At 35.4% G+C, this 21,299-nt stretch overlaps 1 protein-coding gene across 3 annotated transcripts; it reads right to left on the reverse strand.

Annotated features, from left to right (window-relative positions):
- Window positions 1-7,071: 7,071 nt before the first annotated feature.
- Window positions 7,072-21,245, reverse strand: nap1l4b (nucleosome assembly protein 1-like 4b). 3 transcript variants are annotated; one of them, XM_065267777.2, is made up of 15 exons: window positions 21,126-21,245; window positions 17,978-18,025; window positions 17,370-17,466; window positions 16,587-16,728; window positions 12,943-13,029; window positions 12,727-12,855; window positions 12,097-12,168; window positions 11,813-11,952; window positions 11,553-11,698; window positions 10,669-10,688; window positions 10,358-10,477; window positions 10,219-10,254; window positions 10,082-10,138; window positions 9,858-9,889; window positions 7,072-9,005 (listed from the first exon to the last, which is right to left on the reverse strand). In XM_065267777.2, exons 2-14 carry the CDS (start codon window positions 18,000-18,002, stop codon window positions 9,884-9,886), a joined length of 1,077 nt encoding a protein of 358 aa, XP_065123849.1. In that variant the 5' UTR covers window positions 18,003-18,025; window positions 21,126-21,245; the 3' UTR covers window positions 7,072-9,005; window positions 9,858-9,883. The 3 variants fall into 3 exon arrangements, with proteins under 3 accessions (XP_065123849.1, XP_065123848.1, XP_065123850.1); XM_065267776.1 differs by lacking the exon at window positions 9,858-9,889 and having other exon boundaries at window positions 21,126-21,244; XM_065267778.2 differs by lacking the exons at window positions 9,858-9,889; window positions 17,978-18,025 and having other exon boundaries at window positions 21,126-21,225.
- Window positions 21,246-21,299: the final 54 nt, after the last annotated feature.

The following is a 21,299-nucleotide window of genomic DNA, read 5'->3' on the forward strand; positions in this document are numbered from 1 at the left end:
TTTACACACCTTTGTGCGGTAAGCTTTTAACATATAACACAGCAAATTTGGCAGAGTTAAAATTATGGTGTTAATGGAAATATCAAAAGTTCGGAGTTAATTTAACACTGGATTGAGTTAAAACTGTTATATTTTACTCCATAAAAATAAAGAGTTGGTTTCAAAACACAGTGTTACCACTTTTTTTAAAAATCAGTGTTTTGTTAGTGGAGTTTGTTAACTCCTAGGGTGTTAAATAGAGAAGACCTCCCCCTTTTTACAGTACACCATGTTTTTGGAAGATGCAGTTCAAGCAGAAGATCATCTCTTTTACTGTAAATGATAAGTAAATGTTCAATAAATAAAAATTTTATCAATAACATTTAAGAGTTGTGAGGTGTTATGTTTTATATTGCTGTTAGTATCAAGTTTAACATTAAGAGTCATGTGTTATTGTCATTATATGGATGCGATAGTTGAGTTTAGGTCTTAGCCTCAGATGGAGCAATTCATACTAAGAATGTTTTGGGGAGGTTTTTGCATTATATGCTGTTTAAGTTTAATAAATATATTTTAAAATCCATTAATGTGTGCACAAAAATAGGTCTACATGAAAATTTCTTCAGACGAAGATCAATTTTATAACAAAGTGAGTATTTTGTGCAAAACATAAATGGATAACTGATTTCAAAGTATTTTGTAATGTGTTCTGTATGTCAATTCTGTAAATATTAGTTTCTGCGGTGTTACTTAGTTATTAGTTGTTTTTTAATAATGCATTTTTCTCTTTTATTTTTGTTTTATTAACAGAAAAGTTCAATATTCAGTCTGAAGGTCTGACCGAGGATCATATCACCTTCTTACAGCTACTGGTTCATCATATTCTGCTGTTATTAAGTGAAGACCAACATGGCTTTTGGATTGAAATGAAGTCAAACTTGTTTGTATGAACTGAAGCATCCCATAAACTGTGTTTATAAATATCTCTACTGTTTTTATACATTGAGAATGTGCTTTTTAGTTGTTTGTGTTAATTTAATGAACACTTAAATGCATGATACATTGGTGACAATTTTTCTGTCATAAGTAAATGTTGATCAGATGACATTTAAAAAAAAATCCTTAACAGTTTTATATTGAGAATGATAGATGATACTGCTGTATTGTTAAGTGTTTAAAAACAAATTGATTAATATGTTGCTGTCTTTACATTTACCAAATTAACACCATAGTATTAAAAATATAACACTACATTGGAGTTAACAAATTACACTGAGGGAGTTAATTTTTAACAAATACAAAATATTTAACACCGATTAGTGTAAATGTATAGTTAGATTTTTAACTCTGTATAGAGTCAATGCTAACACTTTAAAAGAGTCAATGTTTTAACACTTTCAAAAGTGTTGAAATAACTCTATGAGACACTTTTAAAGTGTTAAAAGTAACTCTCAGAGTTATTCTAAGGTTTCAGATTTTGCTGTGTATGTGTAATTTTAACACATTATGTGTCATTTTTAGTGCTGGGCATAGATTAATCTAGATTACAAAATAAAAGTAATGTTTTGCATGAGTTTGTGCTGTGTGTAATTATTATGTATGTATAAATACACACACATTCATGTATGTATGTAAGAAACATTTACATGTGTGTGTGTGTATATATATATATATATATATATATTAGGGGTGTCAACAATAATCGATTCGGCAATGCATCGCAATGCGCACATGCACGATTCAGCATCGATGCAGCAAATGCCATAATCGATTATGTCACTGTTTATTTTCTGGAGATGACCGTGATAGACGGGTAAATAAAAGCGCACCCTTTTGCATGGAAAGTGGACATATGGGCACATTTCGGATTCTATGAAGTTAATGGGGAACAAGATTTACGCTGTGTGTACAATTCTCATCTCGGGCAGGGCTCGCAAAATCGCTAGCCCGACGTCGCGTTTCTATTGTGAATTCCTGTCGGGCTACCAAAATATCTCCACCCTGCCTGTCGGGCTATCTTGGGGAGGAAATAATATTTTAATGTTTTTGCTTTGTCTCAGATTTAGTTAGGTCATATTGCATGTATTTCGGTGTCCTCTTGTCAGTCATTATCCTCACGTACCAAGTGAAACTGTCAGGAAATGAAGTGAAAGCATAAATAAACTCATCCTCTAATGTGCACGTCTGATATATGCGCGCGACCCTCTGCACGCGCTTCTACCGGCTAGATTCTTCACGAGCACCTGCTTGCGCGAACTCAAGTCATTTAATAAAATAACGTCTTTTTATTTTTACCTCATAGACTAACATTGTTTTATCGTATTTTTTTTCTTTCTTCAGTTAGTAACTTAAATATGTGAGAAGGAAAATATGTTTGAGTGATTTACGTCTAGCCTATTGATGTAGCTGATAGGTGACTAAACAGCAGTGGTAAGATATGTTTACCTAAAGCGAATAGAATGTGTGTTTGTCATTTCGTTTTACCTCAGAGTCTAACATTAGGGGAACATAAAGGGAATTATGTTTATTCCTTTTTAATAAATATCTGCTTTAAGTCTTCTATATTGTGTTAAAGTCACTGGTTGTTTATATATTTGATAAAATACCATGTTATCTAAATACAATGTGTGATGTGTTGAGGTATTTTTTTATAAAAAATAACCTGTGTTATAATACATTCATATAATATTTCAGTAATATAACAATTAAATTATTTTAACGTTAGGGGAACGTTAAAATAACCTAAAAATAACATTAGGGGAATGTTTATTTTCTTAAAGAAAACATTCCTGGCTAACCAAAAACCTTGGAAAATAGGGGAACATTTTGGGAACCAAATTGTTAGCTGGGATGGGCAGGAATATTTGGCTTACATGGAAATCCAGGATTTATCAATATTCTACATTAAACAGTGTATTTTTTATTCTAGCTACTTATATTCATTTTGGGCTACCAAAAATTAAAGAGTGTCTGCCCGAAGGGCTACCAGGGATTTTAAAATTTTGCGAGCCCTGGTCAGCTTTCGTTTTTGTTGAGAATAGTTGCACTTGAGTTTACTACTTGACTTATTAAAAATTTGCCTTGTTGTGTACAGTAGAATTCTGATGCATCGCAATGCATCGTAGAATCGAATTGAATCGTTACCTGAATCGTAATTGAATTGAATTGTGAGGGCAGTGCCAATGCACACCCCTAATATATATATATATATATATATATATATTCTATATTATATATAAATAAACAAAGCAATAACTAAAACATTTCTTAAATGTATATATGTGTGCGTGTGTGTGTTTAAATATACATAATATTTACACACAGCACAAACTCCTTTATTATGCAAAAAACTTACTTTTATTTTGTATGAGATTAATCAAGATTAATCTATGCCCAGCCCTACTCATTTTGTGTTAAAATAAAACACAAGTTGTGTTAAAAGTTACAATAATAACAATAATAACACAGAGATGGGTGGATTCTGGGACAACGCATTTAGTGTGTTGTTTTTAACACATTCGTTCTGTACTGGGTTGATCTTTTTCCCATTTTCTAGGTTGATAGAAGCACTGGGGACCCAATCATAGCACTTAAACATGGAAAAAGTCAGATTTTTAGGCCATGGCCCCTTTAAGTATGTTAAAAAGATATAAATATACGTTAAAATAAAGCTTAAATAAAAAGTGTTAAAAATTAGATTGATGCTGTATAAGAAAGTGTGCTTGACTTCTGGGTAACTGACAAGGTGGAAATCAGCAGATTTTACATACTAAATAAACCTGGGTATTGACTGGCATGTCACTACTCAGACACTGAGTTAAACATATGATATCTGTCACTCATTTTTCAAATATTTGATAACAATGTGTCATAGAACTGACAACCTATAACTTACAAAGTGACAGATGCCATCGGAAAGTTACCCAAGAGTTTATCCATATCTTATAGAATTTGCAATAAAACAGGCAATATTACCAAAAGGCACCTATACTGAGAAAACATTTATCCAAATATTTCAACAGGATCTAAAAATATTTCCATCAAATGAGTGTTACAAACAGGGTTCCTACAGGTTTCTTCAAGTTAAATTCAAGTCTTTTTAAGACCTTTTTAAGACCATTTATATAAAAAATTAATACCCATTTCACGTCCCTACCAGCAAAGAAAAACTAAAATACTTAAACTTGTGTTCATTTATTTTTCCGATGTGAAATGGGTAAAAAGATGATAAGCCAAGCAAGTGTGAAAAATTTTTTTCAGTAGGCCACAAGAAAGTTTGCCAAACAATGTTAAGTTGTTAAGGAATTTCTGAGATTTTCTTTGATTTTTCCCACTTCTCCTTTGCCTTTTGCTGTGTTGTGTTGCAGTCTATGATTGTGGTGATCTTCATTTACTGAAGGCATCACGTGTTCGCAGTATTTTGTACTGTGACCCGGGACTGTGTTGCGTTCTCAATTATTGGATCCGCCACTCTTTATTTATACTACTTTATTAAACAAACAGAGATGCAAACACATGTATGTTCAAAAAAGAGAAAGGTAATCTAAGCCCTCACACCCAGGCAAATATCCAGATACTTAGGCTACATTGCCACCGACCCCTGCCATCCCTACCAACCTATGTATATAGAGTAAAATGAAATTCGAAAATCAAAAGACGCCGACATTAATTTGGAATATTCAATTTCATTTTTTATGTTAAACCAAAACTCTTATTGAACTATCTAGCACTTCTTCTTGCTTTACTCCTTCTTCCTCTTCTTCCTGGCCACCTCCTGCAACGTAACCAGGGCCTTCCATCTGGCTGCATTCATTTATATTAATTTCACATTATATTTCATAAATCCAACCATAAATGAACAAAGCTGACAATGTTTGTCAAAGCATCACAAAACACTTTACTGTTTTTGCACTGACATATGAAGCAATACTTGTGTAGATGACCCCTTTTATCAAACTCTTTTGAATACAATAATATGTATAGTATATTAATGATAGAAAGTGCAGGTCTAGAGATTATAAATGTAATCGGTGTGTTATGGTTTATGTAGTTTTCTTTCCTTTTTTAGATAGAGCAGAAGCAGTAAAAGTGCCTCTTTTAATTCCTCTCTTGCAGATTAAAAGAGCTTAATCCACTTATTATTTTAGATTCAAAAGTCTACTTGCTGTCCCAGTGACTGGTGACTTTATATTAGAGTTTTGCGTTTTTTATATCTAGAGTCAGCTTGAGCTTTGCTCGTGCAATGGGCTTAATTAACATTCACATTGCTTTTTTGCTACCATCTTTGTGATCTTTGAGCAAACTTTTTAGATATAAAAAGATGGTTCATTAATAATTATATTATTAAACAAAGGGACGGAGAAAGAAAGTGCAGCGCGTGGTCGTGACTTTCAAACCAAGCCAGTTGTTATCGCAATAGAAACGGAGGCACGCAGCTTGAAACTGCACGTGAACATTAGCGCTGACTGACTCTGATCACGGCCGTTTTCCTATCGACTCGGGTTTTACACATAATGTTAATCGGACCCGGTCCTCCGTGAAAACCTCTATGCATACAACTCTGCTCAAGTTCAGAAACATGTTACGCTGAACTCGCTTCATGTCGCACCCAATTCATCGAGAAACAGAGAGCATGTGAACGTACAGCAGACTCATCGGGAGAGACACGATGTGCTCGCAACCAAAATGCCATTAATAATAAAAAGGCGCAGGCGCTGAAAAGCGATGTGTTTGCATCCCTGATTTAATCAAAATGTGGTTGACAAAGAAACTTTTAAGGAAAAATACAATATGGAGAAGTTACATACAGCACAATTTTTAAGACCCAGACATCAAAATTTAAGACTTTTTTAAGTCTTTTTAAGGTATTATTTCCAAATTCATAAATTCAATGCTTTTAAGGCTTTTTAAGACCCCGCGGGAACCCTGTACAAAGATTGTGTTGAAAAGATTGTGTAAGTTAAAATGAATATATTTATTTTTGTACCTCAGAGGTACATATTGTTACCAAATGTGTTCATTTCTGTATCTAATTATATAAATGAAGATCTTTTTAGGACCCCAGTGACAGCTGGGGTACATATTGTGACCATTTTTGTTTCTAACAGTGTGAGAAACCTCTTTATGTTTGCCTTTTGTTCCCATATGAACTGAAAGTATACTAGTCAACATTTGAAGTGGATCAAAAAAAAATTATCAAAGTTGTTCTAAGACAAGAATGAGTTTTAAGACAACTTTTATGAAAGGTTTGATCCACTTCAAATGTTGACTATTGTATATTTAGCACATAATAAAAGAGACGTTCAGATGCAAAACCCTCTAATTTCCTCTGACGTTTTTCTGTAAACAAGCATTTTTTTCGTAATTCGCTTTAACGGCAATAAAAAAGGTTAATAGTCAATAATCGAAACACCTTTAACAAACGTCACTTTAGTCATTTCATTGGCATTTAACAAATTTGACCGTCTTTCGCTACAAAACCCTCTATGTGCATGTTAGCTCCACAAAAAATTCCAGTTCTTTGGACAAGACAGAATAAAAAGTAGCAAAATCACTAAAGATAACTAAAAATAATTGCAAATAATGAAAGTCAGAATGTACAAATGAAGAAAATTAACCACATATTGGGGGCGCTGTGATCCATGTTTTTTTTTTTTTTTATTCATGCTTAAGCAGATACAGGCTTTAACAGTACAAGTACCAAGAGCCTATCATGATCTGCAGCTACTCAGGAATGAATATTTAGGATAAGTGATATAATGCATCAGGAATGTTTTCTTGTTTTCTTATCAAAACCTTGGTAAAAATAAATAAATCTGAGATGTGATGGCTTTTATCCGCTAGAAATGGCATGTCTCAGCCACATTCAGGTTGTATTCAGGTCCAAGTACTCAAGTACAAGTTTGTGATTCATTGTTGTTTTGCATGCCGTTGTTCGTCTAATTCATGCACTTAGAGAACTTTGCTGAATAATGATTTGCTGAGAGAGCATTCGGTTTTTGCACCTGAGCTCTCAAATTCTACGTCATTAGGTATTAATATATGTCAAAAAGTTTGAATGAAAAAAAGTTAAAAATACTTGGAGACTGCTAATAGTTGTTGCAAATGGAAATTAGTTTACTCTCTTTGGCAATAACATGTTTAATATTTCTTTTTTAGTAAGTGCTTGGGCAGTACAGCAAAGACATTTAAAAAATGCTAAAAAAAAGGGCTATAATCAACTAGGTATAATACATATATCAGCAAAACATATCTTTTGGGATCCATTGAGCAGCACGAAACCAACACACACTTCACAACAAATAAAAACAAAAAAGAAAGGATTCATATAAATAAATCCAAGTTAGGTAAAACTATATTTTAAAAGACTAACTTTCAAGACAAGTATAGGACATTAATCAGGTTAGATTTTATATCAACAGTTTCAAAATGCTGGACACTCGCACACTGTCATCTTGGCATAAAAAACCCTGAGTAACCCATGAGATCAAGTCATTAAATAAATGAACTACAGTCAACTTTGGGATGTGATGATGGATCTCAAAATAAAAACAGCCTTGGGGATGTGATCGCATAAAATGTGTGACTTTCAGAATCATAATGGCAGTGGACTGTTGCCCTATTGCCTATAATTTTTTATTTCTAAATTGAGCAATTCCAGCGTTATAGACGCATATTAAATTACATATATACATACTGTAAGTAAAAGTGAGTTTGTTTAAAATGTGGAGTGCAGAGATTTTGAAAATGTTGCAAATCAACTCAAGAAGGAAATGCCAAACGAATACAGTAAAAAGGTCTGCTTTGATTAATCACAATTAGTTAAGCAGTTAGTAACCGGTTACCTGTGGAGTATCATCGATACACTGGTATGTTTGGCTAGCTAGCTCACAACTGTCCACTTTCATAAATAAGTTCAATAAGTTAAATAAGTAATGATGTCATGTAAAAACCTAACAAATAAGAAAATAAATATGCTGCGTAAAAATGACCATGCCTGCGAGAAAAGAACCCATTTGTATACACAAACAACCTTGAAAAAGGTTAGGTTAGGTGTGCACATGTCAGAATACAGTCTCATTGACCTTGAGTTAAAAATCAACCTGCTCAAAAATGTTTTTAAATAGACTACGTTTGCAAGTGAAACAAAATGTCAAATATGTAAGTAATGTTTTTGTCTGTGCATTCTCTATGGCGCAATGGCATGTCCTAAACAAGTGGCGGCTTGTGACTGCTCATCCAGGAGGGGGCGCAAATTCAAAATATGTGTTCTGAGTGTCATGTGTATTGCTTGCGTTTTTTAAAATATGTTTGTTGCGTCATGTGAACCATGTGCATCACGTGTTTTGTCAAAATAAGTACCTGCTGCACACGTGTCAAAACCGTTTATGATAAAAGAGACGCTCACATTCACAAAATACACGCAAGACACTCCCTTAACAGTAAACTCTGATTAAGCATGAGATTATGGCAGTATCTGGCAAACGCAAGCGTCTCTTTTCATAAACCCTTTAGACGTCACGTGTCTGCGGCAGGCACTTATTTTGACAAGACACGTGATGCACATACACACACTTGACGCACAGAACTATTTTGAAATTAAGAACCACACACATGATGGGCTAAATACACGTTGTGACGAACTACGCATTGAGCGCCCACAAAAAAGAAGTCACCAGCCGCCATGGTTAGTATGTCTGCACTCCAAAGTACATGTTTAAAACAGGAATTAAAAATAGTTTTGTTTTTACTTTTATTTATATCTACATTCTGATGCCGATTGTGGTGTGGAATTGCCCAATTTATAGTGGTGATGTTCTAATGCAGTTAAGTTTTGAAGTAAGTAAACAATATTTAAAGAAAAAAAGCTTGGTTTAATTCCAATATACTGCATCATCATGGTTCTTCAGAGAGAACGGTGTGCTTTGTAGAAACTTCTAGGCGAGCTGATGCAGATTTTTGACAGTGGCATGAGTGAGTAGTTCAAGCTACTGTTGTTTGCACTCTGCAGGCTGAGGCTCCTCAGTCTGAAAAAAAAAATGATGAAATATAGGGATGAAGAGAAAAAGTCTTATCAAGTAAAAATAACTGAAGGCTGAAACAGCAGGAGGAAAAGAGAAGGTTACCAATGAAGAAATATCTGAATCAAAAGAAAGTGGCTAATGAAAGCAACATTACACTGAAAGTCTGTAGGCATTCATACAATCAACAATATAGCTAATAATAAAGGTTAAAAGCTTGAAAGGTATCTAAAGAAATTTAAGAGGGCATTTCAGCATAGCCTGATCCTTCAAGATAAAAAGTGGTGTCTGAAGTGTGGCATGCATAAAGGGGACATATCATGAGGAATCAAATTTTCTTTGGTCTTTTTTGTTAGAGATCAATGTCAACACAGACCCCTAGGAATGACATGTTTTCAGCATCCATACTTGGTGATGCACTATCACCCTGAACAGGTGGATGTGACACAAGCTACAGTAACATTTCAATGTATCAAAATAAAAATGCCACATAATTGCTCTAAAAAAAGATGAACTATTAAATTGTCAATAGTATGTGTTAAGCAGGATTGTGGGAAGGAATAACACATTAAGCAAAATGGATTGAAGCACCTTGTCCCAAATTCTCTGACATAGACGATATTTCTACACACGGCAGATCTTGGATAATAACGCACCAAATGTAAACAAATGCTTCTGGTTTCTTAAAACAAAATATGTTTTGAGAATTTGGGACTTAATTATATTAAAATAATGGCTTTGCATTTTACAAGGGGTTACTGTGGGTACGGGATAGCAGACATAAGCAGAAGCATGACACTAGAGGGCGTGGCAATAACAGTGTCAGTCTGGAATGGACTCATGACATTTCTTTCTTACCTAGAAATGTATGAGGTGAGAATGACTTATGCCTGTAAACATTCACAATCATCATTGTTCATCACGCATGCAAATAACCCACAAACAATCATCCAAAGGAAATAAAAAAAAACAGACATTAATAGTTAATAGAGACTGAGAAATGCCCCACAAAGTTAGGCCAACACAATAATCCTTTTTCATTCAACTAATGCAGATAATAAGGGAAAATAATCCAAACTGACCTTAGGTTTAGATTTCCCCTCTTCTTCTTCATCATCCTCATCATCCTCTTCTTGGTCCTAATGCACACAAAACACGCAAGTTTTCCAGACACTGAATATTTGATTCTCCATCAATAATACATCAATGCTAAACTCACCTCCTCTTCGTCCTCATCCAGTTCCTCCTCCTCAAACTGTCGGGCATTTAAAAGATCCAAACACACAAATTGATGTACACTCCGAAATGTTTTACTGAATCATAAATCAAGACATGAAGTAGTTGCTGCAAATACATACGCTATCATCATCGTCCAGAGCTTCTCCTGTAAAATACAGAACTGCTCTCGGCACAATTCTTTCCCTGAAGAAATGTCCAATTTCAAAATCAGTGGCTAGGGTGTACTCCGAGTCCTCGTCCTGTTATAAAAACAAACAAGGAAATTCGATCAGCTTCAATTTTCATTTGGAGAGTTCATTTGTGATTTAAATAAGCTAGCAACTAACACATCTCTAATGAAGAACGGTTTTCATTAAGGTCAATTTGGTATTGTTAATTAAAAACTAAAAGAAGAGTTCAGAGTTTGGTTGAGCTTAATGGAAAAACTTACCAATTCTTTATCTGGTGAAACTAGAAGCAAAGGAAATACCAATTAATTCATGAGATTGCATGAGTATACACACAGTATAAGATATACAGAATAAACTTGTATAGTAAAATGGTCTGTTGACCATCAACAAGATACCACTTATCACTCTTTACTATTAAAGGGACACTCCACTTTTTTGGAATCCATTTAGGCGATCTTCGGGTCTGGTGGTACCACTTTTAGCATAGCTTAGCATAATCCATTGAATCTGATTACACCATTAGCATCACATTTAAAAATGACCAACGGGTTATGATATTTTTTCTATATAAAACTTGACTCTTCTGTAGCTACATTGTGTACTAAGACCGACAGAAAATTAAAAGTTGTGTTTTTCTATGCCGATATGGCTAGGAACTATACTCTTTTTCCGGCGTAATAATCCAGGACTTTGCTGCCTTAACATGGCTGCAGCAGGCACAATGATATTATGCAGTGCCAGAAAATAGTCTCCTTGGTAACTTTCTATAGCAGGGGACTATTTTCGAGCACTGCGTAATATCATTGCAAAAATATCAAAACTCTTTGGTCATTTTTGAGCATGATGGTAATGGTCTAATCGGATTCAATGGATTGCGCTAAGCTCTGCTAAAAGTGGAACCGGCAGACCCAGAGTTTGGCTGAATGGATTCCATAACAGTAAAAATCAATTGTTTAACTCTAGGGGAGCTGGAAAATGAGCCTATTTTTTTTTTAAAAGTCGAGTGTCCCTTTAATGTTCACCGGTCCCACCAACTTTTTTATTTTTAACGCCAGCTTCTGTGGCTATGTTCATGGCAAGAAAAGGTTATTTTAAGACCCGCGATGTGAAACAACTTCAGTAATATATTAAGAATATTGTGTACCTTTAATAGGGTTGAAAAAGTTAAAAAAGGAGTCATTGGGGACTTGTTTAGTGATGACCCTCGCTGTCCCCCTGCCTTTATGTTTCTGCTTCTTCTTGATTGTTTTTACCGTCACATCTTTGCCTTTATGCCAGTCAATATCACACCTGCCAACAGAAGGAGATGAAAAATGAAATAAACCTATTGCGAGGAAGCTGGAAAGAAACCAAAAAGCTTCTGAAAAGCTGAGCTGATAGTGTTTAAGATGAAAGGCTGCTCACCCCTCACAGTCGATGATTTCTGGTCCCTCAAAAGAAAACGGGTCATCCGCGTCTGGCTCTGACTTCATCTTATATACTTTAGTGAGGACTGTGTTGGTGAAGTATTCATTGGGTTCAAAATGAAACTCTAATGTAAAGCTCTGGAAAAAAGCAAGTTTAAATCTATTCAGGTCTTACCATTATGCAATAGAAGGATAAATCTATTCAGAACTCAATATATATATATATACAGGTTTCTTCTTCACATTCACTATGTCTTCAACACAAATCCTTAACATTCTTACCATGGGCTGATCGGGTCCAGAAAATATTACTTTTATATCTTGTAGATGTTTAAGTATTGGTTCATCATGTTCCTGTCAAAGAGAACATCAAAGGCAAATTTATTTTCCTTTTCACACCTGGTTTTTGACCCTTTTTCCGCTATTGACAAGTTATCTCATCAATTAAGAGAAAATGCTTCCCTGCCAAAGACGAGTTTTACGACCATTCATATTTCCTCTATTATCCACTAGGTGATGGTCTTACCAAACTTATGAAACACTGAAAAAGAGGATCTGTTCTTTCATTAAATGTACGTTCATATATTTAAAGAAGAACATTTTCTGGATAGCATTAAAGTTTGGTGAAAATTGTTAAAAATGCTGGTGCTGGCTGGCAACTTTTTTTTAAAAATGCTGGTGGGGAAAGAGTTAAACATATTTTAAATCCTTTTACCATGGCCATGTCATTTTAATTAAACTGTATTCTTCATAATATATAAATATATGATACTGTATTCAGAGGTAATTCAGTATTGCCTGCCCAAGGTAACAGAGCATGAGCACATATTAAATAATCATCACTCAGAAAATAATATTGAATTCAACAAAGAAGAAGGTCGGTCTTGAATGTCTAATGTTTCACTGTATCACCTGCAGCATATCACTCAACATGTCCACACTTCGGAATATTGTAAGCCAGAACTCTGGAATTCCAGTGGGGTTTTCCTTATTAGCATCCTCCGTTTTCTCCTCTACAACAGCCTTCGTCTTCAGATCTTCCTGCAAAAAGCAGGTTTGGTTTTTAAAGAGTCGACACCTGTCACATCCACATTCATTTCTATATCTTACTAATGAGATAAAACTCACTGCTAATGCTTCTTCGTCCTCATGGTCACTCTGCCATTCACACTCCTCATCTGTGGGTTCCACTCTGCCAGAAACAGTGTCGCTTCTCTAGAAACACATAAAGAGCTCATGACAGCACACACTATACCATATGACCCTTTTATATCCAGATCATATATCAGTGAAATGCTACCGTTCACCTCAAATGACCTTTACTGAAATAAGGAATTAATTTTCTGCCATTTAGTTTAGCAGTAGGCACACCTGTACTAGCATTCTTAAGTGTACCTAACATGAAACATGTAGTAATATACAGGACCCTCCCTGTATATTACAACACAAGTATTGGAACAATAAAGGCGAAATTGCTCTGTTTGCTGTGGAGTCAAAAAATTACTAAACATTAAAAGGTGAATACGAGACAGAAGTACAGATTGTCACATTTTATTTTTCACCTGTTTTAACACATACAATTTACCAACTCAACGGAGCAACATATATATTGAGAAACTTGTGTCAAGTGACAAACTGTGTCTTTATGCGTTACATTGTGTTACCTTTTAAGATACATTGTTACACTTCCCTTTCGAGGGAACTCGCGCTGCATCGCTGCAGTGACACTTTGGAATGCCTTCAGGGGTAAGTGCGTCTGAATGTGTATATCAAATTTAACCAATGGTGAGGCTTAACAACAAAGACAGGGTGACGCGGGAGCCAGAAAGTATATCGCTATCTGAAATATTGCCAAAGACGGCGTTACAGGGACGCAGGAAGAACGGCAAGGGAGACGCAGCGTTACATATGTAACCCTAGATGTTTTCATTTGTTTCAACAAAACTATGCAAAAAAGCATTTTGGAATGAATCAACATTCGCATTCAGAAGATATAAGCATTTAAAGCGAACAGTTTAGCATGTATGCTTAAAAAGTCTAGAATTTTAATGATATTATCCTACACTACACAGGGAATAACATGGATTTTTTTTCAGAAAACTTCTTGCATTAAATAGATTCAAGCACTTTTAATGACCTGTTTCTATGTTTGTATATTTTCAAAAACTTCCCAGGGCCTTGAATTTTTTCAAGACGTGGGAACCCGGAGTATCAGTTTGATCTATTGCTTCTGCAGTCTGAATCTTGCATTTGGTGACAACAGTCAGGATGAAAGGTTGTTGTTCTTTGTTGGTAAGCGTTTATGTGTTGAAACAATCAAATGTTAAAATGCACCCATTTTTATTGCTAAAAAAACAACATTATTTTTTGTGTATTTTGTATAATACAATGTGTTCGCATGGTTTATGGTTAAAAAAAAAATTTCCACATACTGTACATTTTTGTAGCTCCAGATATACTGCTTTCTTCAAACGCATTGATATTGTACAAAAATCAATGTTTTTGTCTCTGATTGGCAAGCTAATCTGTATGTTGTGATTGGCCTGAATACCTCTGACGTCAGCCGGAAATGTGACGCTACTAACCATGTTGGAGGAATTATGATAATAGCAGTCTTGTTTAAGTCAACAGGGCCAGGAAGTAAACTGTTGCCTACAATCTGAGTGTTTGTTGTAGTCCAAGAAAAGAGATTTACGTTGGAAATGACAACTCGCGTCATCGTTTACTTTGGGGTTTGTACCTTTTGCATATTGTTACCATGTACTAATACACACTTAGGCTTCGTTCATACTGCAGGGCTTAATGCTCAATTCCGATTTTTTGAAAAAATTAGATTTTTTTGCAAGGCCGTTCACATTTCCAATAAAATGCGACCTTTTGTGATCTCCTGTGTGAACGTGAAATGACCCAGAAGTGACCCGCATGCGCATAAGAGTACTCCACGGTCAAGGACATCACTTGTAAGCTAACGTTAAACATGGATGTCAACAACGGTGTAGTCAACAGTGGAGCTCTTTTTGCAATATTAAAGTTATTTTCCCAACGGAGCCAGCACAATTACAATCTTCTGTTTTTTTATGTAAAATGTAAGGTAACATTTGTTTAATTATTCCTCGTATCATTTTAAAGCCACGATCTACAGAACATCACACAAAAAACATTTTGATAACTACACCTAAAAAAAATAAAGGAGATCCTGCCTTGGAAACTCCGGCTACAATTCAGTGTTTTTATATAATTTGGAGATTTAGCGCGTCAAAGCAGTCATGACAAAAAAAACGACAATGAGAAATGAAAAATAATTTGTGTTTGTTACTGTAAATGATAAAAACTAAGCTTTATATACATACAATTCATTAAACGTTAATTTATAACAAGAAAAACACTGAAATTAATGATTTTATAGACACTACGCGTTATTATTTAGCATAGAAATACCTGCTTGCTTTGACTTTGATCATCTCTGTATTCACTTTAGATACAGAAAGACCTGATGAAATTATTTATTTCAGGAATCTCTTTGCTATCATTTGAAAGTGAACACACGAAGACAGTCGTGTCAGGCATAAATATAGGTTTGGTGCAGATATTTTCCGTTTCAGCACCGAAATTTAAATAAACGGCTTACCTGTTTTGTAGTTTAACTTTTGACAAAATAACCAGTTTGTTTTAAATACATTTTAAAAACTTATACCCGTCGAAAAACATCCGTTTTTTAATGTTTAGTTTGATGAACTCCTAAATATGAGACGAAGAGCACCTAGCACGTTCGGCTAAATTGCATGCGCAAGCATGGCCAGCACGCAATAGCGCAACATCGATACAGTACAACGAAACGCAATCCAAAATTTACAGACTTAAATTAGATCAGAATTTACGTTTACTATAAATACAATTTTTTTATAAAATAAGGTTAGAAGTAACAAAGTGCAGAACAAATGTGCAAAATGCCTCAAGTGCACGGAAACAAAACACAAGCCAAATAGATAAATCAAATAACCCAGAGTGATTTATAAATAAAATAAAGAAATTATTAAAAGAACGAAAGTATAGCCAGAATTGCCAGCTTTGTCTTTTAAATGTAGAAACAAAGAGGCAATGGTTTATAAACATAGAAACCTCTTATGGACGTGTCGACCGGTCACAGGGGTTGTTGGATTTATAAACGCATTTTAAAAATATTTATTGAAAGCTGCTACTTCACATATTATTCGCAGCATTATAATAATATGCTATATTAATATATTTGGAGAACGCTGTTATATGTGAAATCATATAACGTGTGCACCCATACGGCCAAAATTTAATGATGTGGAGCAGTGTCGCCCATGGTTGTTGTTTATCTTATCGTTCTTGCCTACTTCAATGCAGAATTATGACGTTTGTAGCGTATCAGTGACGTACGGGTCGGATCCATGTGGCCTGGCCGTTCAGACGAAGGTCGCATTTCAAAAGATCGGATACGTATCGGATTCAGGACCACATACCCAAGTGGCCTGGGTCACATTTGAAAAGATCGGATCTGTGTCGTTCAGACTGTCATGAAAAGATCAGATACAGGTCGCATAGGGGCAAAAAAATCAGAATTGGGTCGTTTCAGACTGCAGTATGAACGTAGCCTTACACACCAAAGGAAATGTAACAACGTGAATCGTTGCTCTTTAGTAAAATGTACCATTCTGTACTTTTCTTCACTGTCCCAATACTTATGGAGGAAGACACTGTATATTATTACAATGCCATATAATATAATACGCAAAACATGAACTTACTTTGTCAAATAACGGCTGATAGAGAGCTGCATACTTTCTCTCCAGCTCATGCACCTCCTTGTAAAACTTTGCTTCAATGTGTGTGCTTTTGACCTGAAGATTTCGTAAGGCATTTACTCTTCTTTTCACAGACTTGGGTAAACTAGACAGAAAAAGATGGAGGGGAAGCATTGTGTGAGCAGATGGGTGTTCACTAATGCACAGCTGGTGCATTTCCTTGTTCTCCAGAGCTAAAAAACAGGTTCAAGATTCGAGCTTTTACAGATATATAAATATACAACTAGGAGTGAAATGTAAATCTGCCAAACTCTATATCCTATCCCTTTTTATATCACATTCTAATACAGGCTAATATGAAATGATATTCTTGGTGCAGTTGCTAAGGCTGTTTTAGAGCCAGTGGCCTTCTTGGTAGTTTGGCAATAAATAGTTCTCTTTCCACGGGTCTCTTATGATGAGGCTAATGATAAAAAATGGTTGTTCTTGTCATATTATGGATCTTACTTATAGGTTAGCTATAAACCCAAGATTTGTGTTAAAGTTGCAGTTCTTAGCAAGTTATTATGTGACCTGAATATTATTCAGTTATATTGTACGTGCAGAGTCCTCCATAAAAGTATCATTAGTAACAGTGAAAAGGAACTGTGCCGTTTTAATATTCTATGCAGGAAATATAAAACACATCCAGCCAGGAACTACTATACTGCAGACAGGAAAGAATGAAAACATAATGCTGTGACCATGCAAAGATAATCTACTCTTTTGTTTTATTTCATTGTTTACCTCGCCATGATGGAAGCACTATGTGAGACACTGTCTACTTTGTCCTGAAGAGCTGCCAGTGCCTGTGGATTCTGCATCGCCTGGTCACTTAGCTTACCTGAAAATAACATGTCATAAGCTTAGACAGCTAGCTTAAAATAAAACGAGTGAATACCCTCATGAAGCAATCACTAGAAAACCAAAATACTGTTAATTACTTAAATCCCCCTGCCGTATCCAAATCGACTAAAAGTAAAAACTAAAAGCATTGTTTGCTTCAGAAGAATTATGAAATAGCATTTGGCCACTACGGTTTCAATTTTGTTTCAAATTTAATTTAGGTCTCCGTAGTATTGTGAAATTGCACAAATATCTTACAGACTTTTCTATTAAATTTTCGTCAGTGATGTGCTAAACCTTCATAAAACTTTTACAGTGAAACATTATACTGGCTTTTGTGAGAGCAGCACCTTAACCATTGTTGTTCACAAGATAGTCTAACAACTTTAAATGAAAGCAATTTCTCGACGATCTAATGAGCATTTCAAAAGCTAACCAAAGCTGTGTTTCATCTAAATGATGTAAGTTTGTTATTGAAAGACAATTACAAGACATTATAGTTTGTTTACCTTTGGCTTCACTCTCACCATCCATTTTGATACACCAACTCAAAAACTCTGTATGAAACACAAAAGTTTTTTAAATTAATGTTTAATTTCAGGATATTTATTGTAATAAGATTTGCTAAAGACACAATACAGAAACACACTGATATACAGTCTGTAGTGGTGGTGTTGGGCAACATCCTCGCTACTGCACAACCGCAACATCACTGTGGTAAACATCATTACATTTTGAACTGTATGGTTTAAATGAAGGAAGTAGTAGCTCCCATATTAAGCTTTGCAGAAAAAACCCTTACAAAAAACATAGTTTCCAACAAAATAAAAGTTATGTTACAACATTAGAAAATACACAAATGTGCTGTATAATAAACATAATAAACAAACAATAACTAATACAGACAAACAAAGTGACACATATATTAAATATTTTGAAACTTCTCATAGTTATGGAAAAAAATCTAATATTTTTTGAAGCTGCTCAAATTGCGGAAGCAGAAGCTAGTGGTGGCAAATCCGGCAGCTGCCTCAAGGGTCTTAACAAAGGGACACACACCTAATAATTTTCGTACAGATTATGAATGCGATTTAATCATAATGACTGATCATGCCTAGTCTTTTCCAGTTTTCAAGTAGTATTTGTTTAGTCACAGATAACAATTAATTTATGCAAGAAACACTCTTTTTGTGTGTTGAGTCTAATCTTAGAATGTTTCAACAAGTTGTTAGGTGTGTCCAGGCCCAGATTGGCCATCGGAAGATTTCCGGTGGGCCGGTCTATTTTTTTTGGCCACGAGGACCGGTGTTGTCATGCCACCAGGTTGAAATTTGCTGTTCCTATGCTGTCAGCACTTACAATATTATCCAGCCCCACTTGCATAATTTGCAGGTGGGAGATATCTCCACCACTTTATGCCCAAATTGATTGTGTCCCGAGTCCACTTATTGGAATTCTTGCATTACGGTCAATTAACATCTCAAACACATGGAAAATGCAGAACGCACAGTTTTCTTCTGCTCCTGTGAACAGGAGTTTTGTTTATATTTGAGTGTGCTTGCCGCACGTGTATATTTAACATAAACTTGAGTGCGACTTTATACGAACGGGCTCTAAAAGGAAAATCGTAATTTTAAAAAATGTAAGTCATAGATGTAATCATCATTATTGTCTATTGCAAAAGTAACAAAAAAAGGATTTGATGCAAAACTCGTGAGTTTATTAGAGCTGTGACAAATAATCGTGCAAATGCGCGTTTTCTCAATGTATGAATTTTAATGAATTACGGTGAAATGCCGCCCCATCCAAAAGCCAGAGGCCGCTTTCGTGCAGAAACGCCATTTGTGCCACAGAAGAAGAACCATTACAAATGCTATTCCAGGAAATGTCTAGACGCATATTTTTAGTGCTGTTCTTCAAATTGTTTCAGGTATTTTCATGATAATAAAGAATACTTTTAATGAAGTGTTGCTTTTTTAAATGCACATTATAAACGACTCAAACTCAGTGTTTGTAGATTGATAAGGACTTCCTACTGATCACAGAGACGTAGTACACGCACAAGCTGTGCATGAAACACAGAATCGGAGCCTTGCGATTCAGAATCGATTACAGACAGGTATTTTTAATGGGGAATGCGATGCATCGTCACAGCCCTGTAGTTTTTTGGAAAAATGTGTCATATGAATATGATGTTTTCTCAAGTAAAACTAAATTTAGAAAGTAATATATATATATAATTTTTTGACACAAGAAAATAGAAATATTGGGTAAAATATAAAAAATAGAAATATTGGGGAAAACACATTTGTTCCCTATCATTAGTTTTTGATTAAGTTTAATTAAATTATGGTAGGGCTGCACGACTATGGCAATAATCCTAATTGTTTAGGCTACTGTATTTGTACTGAATTGAAAATTATATATTTGAATATGAATTGCAAGTCTGCAGAGAACAGTACACAATTGCAGACTTAAATGGGCTACTGAGGATTTAATTATGTTATTTTAATATGAAGTGGGCCGGTCTAAGGCATGAAACTCCAGGGCCAAAAATGAGCCCCATTCCGGCTCTGGGTGTGTATACTACCCAGCATTAGCTGCCTGTTACTTTCTGAGGAAGCTGACAGTTTTTGTGTTAACTAGTGGTGGCACTTCTGATAACAGGCTTAGCTGCCAGTAACTTTCTGAGGCAGCTGACACAAAAAGACAAAACGTGTCAGCTGCATCAGAAAAGTTACTGGTGGCACTAATAACAATCTCAGCTATTTGTGCTTGCTGCCTTCTGTCAGCGTTTGTAGGTATTGTCACTCGGTGTGTGCGCTTGCTGTCAGCGTAGTTGGCTGTTTGTGTCATTTACGCGGTTTGTGCGCGCCGGCTACCAGCAGGCGTTTGTATGAAAAGTTGGAGCGGGCATTCCGAGATTCCACTGAGCCTGGCCCTACTGATTATTTTATTGTGATTTCACAGAAGTAACAATAGTTATTTTGGTGGAATGAATGTTTATCAAGATAAATGTATGATAGGTAATTACAAAATAACATTAATTTTTAGCTAGTAAGTTGGCAAAGAGTCAAGGTACTACAGACAGATGCGTTTATGTTCGTGCGCAATGATACTACTAGCAGCTAACGCGCTAAACTAGCCGCATCCAGACAACAAACTCAAATTCTGTTTACATCATGTACACATCTACAAAACTAGTTAGGACAAAAATAAACAATATGAGTTCAACACGGATGATGAAGGGGGTCTTGACATTAACTACCACCACCCCTCCTCCCTCCAGGGCGGGCAGTTGTCGAAAAGTCAAACTGAAGAACGGGGTGAGTGTAAATGCCACCGCTAACAAGCTAACACAAAGCTACACACCTTCAACACAAACACACCCATGATCAAACAACTGTGGTTTTGAGCTTTGACTATTGTTTTGTGCCAAATAGTATTATTGTTTGCTTACTGACTGAAATTGAAGCTGTAACACTTTGTATTAATCACTTATCAAAACAAAGATAACATGCGGCGAGAGCAAGTAGCACAATACAAGATATTTAGAAGCACTGAAACAGAAAATCTGCCTTGGCTGTAAACTTGACATTATGAAAGATTTTTCAAATTACATTTTTATTTTTAATATGGGAAAACAGCTGTTCCTACCTGAATCAGCGGGTGACGTTCAGCTGATGGACTAAGCAGTAAAGCTGAAGCACATTGGTCCGGTAACACCCCGCCTCAGTGAAATCCCAAACCCACTTGTCTGCTGCCTCTGTCTCAAAATATGGTGAGCTGCCCTACCTAAATAGCGAGATGCAACCGTGTCCGATTTCATGC

Source organism: Paramisgurnus dabryanus, chromosome 2 (assembly GCF_030506205.2).
Source record: "Paramisgurnus dabryanus chromosome 2, PD_genome_1.1, whole genome shotgun sequence".
NCBI classification, from domain to species: domain Eukaryota; kingdom Metazoa; phylum Chordata; class Actinopteri; order Cypriniformes; family Cobitidae; genus Paramisgurnus; species Paramisgurnus dabryanus.